The sequence below is a fragment of the Aedes albopictus genome, chromosome 2 (genome assembly GCF_035046485.1).
Source record: "Aedes albopictus strain Foshan chromosome 2, AalbF5, whole genome shotgun sequence".
NCBI lineage: Eukaryota > Metazoa > Arthropoda > Insecta > Diptera > Culicidae > Aedes > Aedes albopictus.
In genome coordinates, this window is record NC_085137.1 from 208,771,855 (window position 1) to 208,779,623 (window position 7,769).

A 7,769-nucleotide genomic window follows, 5' to 3' on the forward strand; every position below is an offset into this window, starting at 1 on the left:
TTGATAAAAATAGTTGCGAAGCCATCTGTATTATTTTAACGAAGCACCCCTTCGCTTTGATCAAAGTATCTAAATACCAAGGTAAGAGATTCCCGCTAATATTCGCGGATTAGTGAGAAAAGGAAAAAAGCAAAAAATAGTTATGAAGTTTGTGCTGATTTGTATGGGCGCATCACTATTTAGCAAACTTTCTTAAGAAATTAAGCACTCCCATCATAGAAGCAATTATTTAATTGCATCTCACTGGATTAAAAGTGACTTCCATGCAATAAATCAGGATATATCGCCATTTGAAAATCGGTAACAATTTTTTTTAAATTGGTTCTAAACATATTTTTCAGCATTTAGAAACATCCAAACTACTAAGACTTCACAAACTTTGCTGAAATAATGACAATTTAGTGTAAAAACACCAACTTTTCATAACTAACGCAGATGTGTTGGTGAGTCTCATTTTTGACATTTGCGGGAATCTCTTACCTTGGGTATTTAGATACTTTGCGCTTTGATATACGAATTTTATGTCAAGCGTGTCCGAACCCTCCTTCAGCTGTCATTTTGTTTACGTCAAACGTCACCTGATAGCAATCAATCAGTTCGTTCTTCTTGAGCCCTCACGCTAGTGGTCAGTAGCTTTTGCTCCCTCCCTCTGGCGCTGGCGATTGATGTCCACTTCGGTATTTTTCCCTAAATTTGTCATCTTCTAAAATACCTATCAACGAAACAGTGAGCTAAGCACAGTGTACTCTAGAGACCGTAACGAGCAGGGCCAATCCAACAGCTAGGGAGCCGTTCGACATCACATCACCATCGGGTTAAAGTTCAACGTCGCAAGCAGGAAAAGATGTCAGAGAGCAACAAAAAACCAGACGCAGCTGAAGGAGTTGCTGGCAAGGGTTCCGCCGACAAAGAACTGGACGATCTGCTAGACAGTAAGTGTTGCTGTATTACATAATGAAAATGTGTAATTATTTTTATCCTAACGGTGTTGCAGTATGGGTACTACCTATATAATTTTTTTTCTATGGAACTAATTCGTAGGTGCTCTGGAAGATTTTGGTAAGCACAAAGAGGAGAGCGGAAAAGCAGCCGGAAGTACTGATGCATCACACGACGATCCCCCCACGGAGCAACTGTGGAATGAAGAGTTTATTTCGTAAGTATTTTTTTATGGCGGGTTTGGTACTGGCCAGGTGACCAAATAAGAAGAAAATCAAAAGAGCATTATTTTTCCAAGCTTTTAAAACCTTTAAAACTTATCATTTATGTATTGAGCTCAGCTTTTATATGGAAATTGTAACTATATTGCCTTGCCACCTACATTTTTTTGGCTTGATAGCTTGTTTCTAATCAAATTTCTGTTCCGGTCAATGCATACTTGACACCACCAACAGGCTGGTTAATTTTCTTTGGTACTAAACTGTCGTGAATCGCATGTCCATACCATTTGCATAGGAATAAATCCAGCAAACATGCGACTGATAGATTCACGGTAGTAATATGCTAAATATGCTAAAGTGAATCTGAGTGTCCTCAGCTCGACTCGGTCCATGGCTGTGCGTTTCTATTCGCGTACTCTGCGAAGGATCCGCAAATCGTCTTCCACTTCACCGACCGCCCGGTCGGATGTCTCTTGAGAACCATTTTTTTGGGCTTTTATTCGACTGCTGGTGACGTGTCCCGGTCCCCTTAGCCTCTCGATAGTTGGTTCTAGTCGCAGCTGATACAGCTCATGTATCATTCGTCTTCTCCACGTCCTGTCTTCCATCTGCACTCCGCCGTATATAATATGCTACACTTATTCTATGAACCCTATGAACGGAGTGCGAATTCCGAAAAAGCTACCGATCGATAGAATTTGTGATGAAAACAGAACAATACATTAGGCAGTCGGGTGCCTGAAACTTTTGCCAGTCTTGGTAAGGTGGTATGAAAACTACCAACCAAGCCGATCTGTTTAAAAGCACAGGTCGCACGGCAGAAGTTTCACGCATTCGATGTATTCGTTCAATACATGGCCTACTTGCCTAATTTCACCTTCTATAAAAAAATTTCACACTTGTTCGCTACCTAGCGAATTCTATCATATCTATCATTTCATTATCCACTTTGATCTCTACTCCCTTATACTATGAGTAGAAAGAGACCGATATAGCCACAAAATCATCAAGTTATTAATAGAATACGGTCGATAAATCAGCATATGATTATTCTTTTTCTGGATGTTAAGACCCAACTAGGACAGAATCTGCTTTTTCTTTTTCTTCGCGTGACGTCCCAAATGGAACAAAGCCTGTCTCAGTTTTATTAACATTTACACAGTTATTAAAGACTGCCGCAGAAAGTATGGACTAGTATGGACGCACCTAGTCTTCAGTTGTCTGGGCCTGATCGATAGTTCAAGTTTTGGGCTTCGTTTTGGCTGTTTCTGCTTACTATAGGATTGAAAATTCAAAAGCTTTTTGCCAAGATGAACATTGGAATTCGAAATGGTAACTTTTTTGGTCATATCCCGCTCTATGTTAGTAAGAAGGTTTTTTCTTGTGCTCAAACACGTTCATTATTTGTTTATCTAAACGAGGGTTAGCAGGATCTTTATTTTTTACCCAATTTTTGCCTATGCTTATACGTGTTATCCCCACCGTGGTTGCTGATTACTGGTTGCACTTTTTTTTTCACTTACTCCCACCATATTTTGTACATTTCCTAAGTGACCTTACAAACTCTGTACATCGTTTGTGCACATTTTTTCAATGATGTTCCTCTGAAAGTTCATGCATTTTGAAATACACTGCTGGAATCGCAAAAACCGCTATACAAATGCTGAGAAAATAGGTTGACCAACTGGATGTACTTTTCAAAAAGAACTAGTTACCGTCAGTGGAGGTGTCATTGGGCGAAAATTACATAGTCCATCCCTTTGTGGGTCGTTACGACAATATTTTAGCTCTAAATCAATGTTAGTTTCGGTAGACACGTTGATATTTATATTCTTTGGGATTGTACAAAGTATAAATGCTTCAACTTTAATTTTGACAATAATATAGCCTAATTGAAATTGGTCCAATTTCACCCCTTCTAGGGGGTGACATTGGGCCAAACAGTAAAATTCCAACAAAATAGTTCAATGTGAGAAAATATCGCTTGCAAATCAAAACTATTGAACATATAGATACTTGCGCACAACCTATCAGTGTTGTAGTCACTTTAAAATAACATTTCAGACGAACAAACGTGAAAGTTAGATCACATCCATAATCTACGTTCAATGATCCAATGCAATACATCTGCTGTTCCTTAAATACAACTCCAACCAAAATTCTCAAAAGACGAAAGTACATAATATTTCTTTATCATCCTCCTCTCCTCTTCTTGGCGTAACGTCCTCACTGGGACAAAGCCTGCTTCTCAGCTTAGTGTTCTATGAGCACTTCCACAGTTATTAACTGAGAGCTTCCTCTGCCAATGACCATTTTGCATGTATATATCGTGTGGCAGGCACGAAGATACTCTATGCCCAAGGAAGTCAAGGAAATTTCCTTTTACGAAAAGATCCTGGACCGACCGGGAATCGAACCCGTCACCCTCAGCATGGTCATGCTGAATACCCGTGCGTTTACCGCCTCGGCTATAGGGGCCCTATTTCTTTATCATCTACTAGCTGTCCCGGCAAACTTTGTCTTGCCGTCTTGTGGTGGTTTGACAACTGTTGAGCTCAAAATAGCACCGCACTCTAGATTAGTTTCATCTTCGATCGTGTTGATTTCCTTCCAGCAAATGAAAAATCAGTACTTTATATTTTTTTTTACTTTTCTAGTTGATATTCGTAACTCTTTATACATATAAACACAGCCACCATGAATACGAACCGAACCGTGCAAGGGTCATCCCGATCGGTTCAGCCGTTCGTGAGTTTTGTTGCCTCAAAGGGACTTCAAACTCATTTTTATATATATAGACATAGTAACTGATATGCGTGCATTCTTAATTTAGTATGAATCTTACATTTTTTTTCCAAAACTACACCGTATTATGCATAAAATAATGTGAATTCTTTCATCTATATATATAAAAATGCAGTGGCATACGTGGGACCGCGCATAACTTGCGAACGGATGGCCCGATTTTGGTCGTCTTAATTTTGTTCTGTTAGTTTTCACCCAAGGAAGGTTTATGAGGCCTAAAACATGGAAAACTGAGAGTTTTTGAAAATCGATCTTCCATACATTTTGTGACCGGGGACTTGGTCTTGGATAGAAACTTGAAACGTCAAAAAACGCAGTAGGCAAGACAAAGTTTGCCGGGGACAGCTAGTTTGTTTTAATTCACATTTGTAGGGTTCTCGTACTGATAACATTGCTTTTATATGGCCCAAAGTCACCCCCATGATGAACTATTTGTACTACAGCTTGAATAAATAAGTTTTTCATGGAAAATAGCTTACTAAATCGAGAAAACTCATAGAATTTAACAAAACAACTACTGAATGCACCTAGAATACAGCAATTCATTATAAGTTCGGTGTTCAGCTGTTTTCTACTGGGCATTTTAAAATGACGATATTGTACAGTACGCCTAACCATAAAATTCACATCACGTTTTCTTAATGGAAAATTAACTAAATGTGACTTTTTTCTACACCGAATGGCCAACGCAAGTTATATTTATCACATACTATCCACTTTTTGACCATCACTTCGATAAATGTTAGTATTTTGGGCGAAACATCTCTCTTGATTTTTGGCCCAAAGTTACCCCCCAGGCCCAATGTCACCCCGACTGGCGGTATCAATTGTCTTGAAATTCCAGTATTTTCTTACTGCGTCCATACTTTCTGGACCGGTCTTTAACTGATTGCTCTGCCAATGGCCATGTTGCATGCACACATCGCAGTTGTTTCTGCGATTCGGACCCGCTGAGTATAGTACCTACTGTTGCCGAGGTACTACATATGGTGGATCGAGGCTATCTTTGAAGGTAGTTGCGCCAAGCTGCTCTTCCGTTGGTAGTAGGGTCATAGCACTCCGTTCTTTAATTCTCAGTACAATTGTTTCGGTCCAAATATTTCAATAAGTTGCCATGGTCATGGTACAAGCGTGGTTCAAAAAATCGTTTTTGCTCCACACCGCTTATTCGATTCCTACCCAGATTACATGCCTTCTCCAAAAAATTGAGCTCATTTGGTTGAAAATTGAGACTGCACAAGCCCTTCAAAGTTTGTATGGGAATTACTATGGGAAACCAATGCTTTTCATTCAATTTACCGTAGCATTTCCCCAAGTACACTAGTGGGTTAGTTGACCCTTGGCAATCCCAGGCTACTCTATCAGCTTCAACTTTGCCGGAGACCGCATTCAAATCGGGCGCCTCATTTATTAGTTACCGATTTTTATTCAGAATCTAAATCTCTACTCATGATGGATAAACTATTCGGTGGGCATCACTGCATTTTACAGTGAAATATACTGCCGTGAATCGCAAGTCAGTCCCATATGTAAAAAGTAGGCATTGAGAAAATTGACTTAGTAGAAGTTTTCAAATTCGACTTCTATGTGGAACCTTGTGAAACTTTAAAAAATCGTCATGATTTGAAAACTTCTGTGATCATCATCAAACCTTCACAAATTGTTTCAAATGTGAAAACGTTACTGAGAAAAATATAAATCTAAATAAAACAGTGTTCTGTTTCGCACTGCAGGGTACACAAGCTGATAATGGGTCTGACTTGCGATTACTTTTCATTATGGGACAATCTGACTTGGTGTTGTTTTTCGATTTTACTGAACAAACTATATATTTTTATTCACGCAGCTGAAAGATCATCCGAAGAAAGATCGAAAACTGCCATTAACTCAATTTTGCCCAAAATGCAGATGGGATTGACTTGCGATTCACGGCAGTATAGTAGCCATGATTTCAGTGTGCTATCTTTGGCGCCATGCAGCAATGTTACCTGCTGGGAAGCTGAAGGATCACTGTTAAAGTTTGTCCAGTTGGATACAAATCGATAACGATTAATGAGGCGTCCGATTTGAATGTGGTCTTCGGCAAAGTTGTAGCTGATTAAATAGCCTAGGAGTACCAAGGGGTAACTAACCCTCTAGGGCACTTGGGGAAATGCTATCGTCGATTGAATGGAAAACATCGTTTTCCCATAGTAATTCCCATACAAACTTTGAAGGGCTTGTGCAGTCTCAATTTTCAACCAAATGAGCTCAAATTTTAGGTGAAGACATAGAATCTGGTTATAAATCGAATAAGCGGTGTGGAGCAAAAACGATTTTTTGAACCACGCTAAGGTACATGTGTTACTTTATCGAAGTTATGATGAAGAAAGGATCAAACATATAAAGATTATTTATTCTGTCAATGTTGTAGGGTCGGTACCAACTTTAACAAATATTCAAATTATGTGTACTAAACATATCCAACTCCACAGGTCCCAGGCGAAAATGTTCGAGGAAAAAATGGCAGCGCTGTTCGGAGGCGGAAGCGGCGAAGTGGACGCCGATCAGATCACACTAGGGTTCCAGAGAATCGCCGAAGCGGCCGCGTTGGCCGTCCGAGGGGAATCGACCAATCCCACCACGGAGACGGTGGACCCATCGATCAGCCAAAGTATCACCGATGCCCTGCGGGGATTGAGTGAAGGCCGGGAGAATCTCCAGACGCCCTTCAGCCCGGAGGACATAGCAGGCATGTTCGGCAACATCGATCTGAACGAGGGCGGCGAAAATAACGCGTTCCTACCGTTTATGCAAACCATGATGCAGAGTTTGCTGTCGGCCGAGGTGCTGTTGCCGAGCTTGAAGGACCTTACCGATAAGTATCCCGCCTGGTTGCAGGAAAATGGAGAAAAGATTCCCAAGGAAGACAAGGAGCGATACGAAAAACAGCTCAAGCTTATGGAAGACGTGTGTCGGGAGTTGGAGAAGGAGAAACCGGAAGATTCGGCCGAGGAGAAACGGGTACGGTTCCAGACGGTGCTGGATATGATGCAGAGCATGCAGGATCTGGGACAACCTCCGGCCGACCTCGTGGGTGATCTGGGAGGACCCGGTAACATGAACTTGCCTACGATAGATCCCACTGCTTTCAGCGATCCCAATCAATGTGCCACGAGCTAATTGATCGGATTTCTCATAAGCAAGGTGCGGTTTTAGTTTCATTTAGAGCTATATCGGATATAATTTGCTCCGTAACTCGTGTGGACGAGTGTTTCGGAGTTTCCCCGTGCCAATCGTCTTTAGATTGGAACGGTATTGTATATGGGAATGGGTAATCCTACGCATTGTGTGTGCTGTTTTAGTTGTTGCTTCCCGACAGTTGCCTTTTCTTTTCTATTTAAATCCTCTATCGGAACGGGCCGGCAATTGCCTAGTGTGATTGAATGCAAATATGAATATTTATACTTTTATGGAAAATTGGAGAGTAATAAATAATAATGATACTAAGGTGAAGTTTTTTCATTTTTATTTTTCAGGTAAATTATTATTTTTTTTGTGTTAATGTTCAACTAACTGTAATTTTTAAAAAGGTGTACCAACAATTGTTATATTTTGACTGGCTAACGCGTACCTATTCTGTTGCACAGATTGAGACCGTTGAAGGAGGCCTTCATCGGCCAAGCTGGTTTTCGTGAGGGCCGATCAACGACGGATCAAATGTTTACTCTCTCAAAACAACATATCTGCAAATGCACAAGTGCTATCTTTTTGCATAATGTTACTCATAAACCTGTTGCAACATGTAATCTAACAGCGACTCTT

General features: G+C 40.5%; 1 protein-coding gene across 1 annotated transcript; it reads left to right on the forward strand.

Moving 5' to 3' along the window:
- Nucleotides 1-588: 588 nt before the first annotated feature.
- On the forward strand, nt 589-7,454 carry LOC109621952 (peroxisomal biogenesis factor 19). Its single transcript, XM_029869097.2, has 3 exons — nt 589-932; nt 1,042-1,156; nt 6,440-7,454. Exons 1-3 carry the CDS (start codon nt 845-847, stop codon nt 7,125-7,127), a joined length of 891 nt encoding a protein of 296 aa, XP_029724957.1. The 5' UTR covers nt 589-844; the 3' UTR covers nt 7,128-7,454.
- Nucleotides 7,455-7,769: the final 315 nt, after the last annotated feature.

Coding starts and splice junctions, on each gene's coding strand:
- LOC109621952 (XM_029869097.2), top strand. CDS start 845: ATGTCAGAGAGCAACAAAAAACCAGACGCAGCTGAAGGAGTTGCTGGC. Junction 933..1,041: donor ACTGGACGATCTGCTAGACA/GTAAGTGTTGCT, acceptor ACTAATTCGTAG/GTGCTCTGGAAGATTTTGGT. Junction 1,157..6,439: donor TGGAATGAAGAGTTTATTTC/GTAAGTATTTTT, acceptor CCAACTCCACAG/GTCCCAGGCGAAAATGTTCG.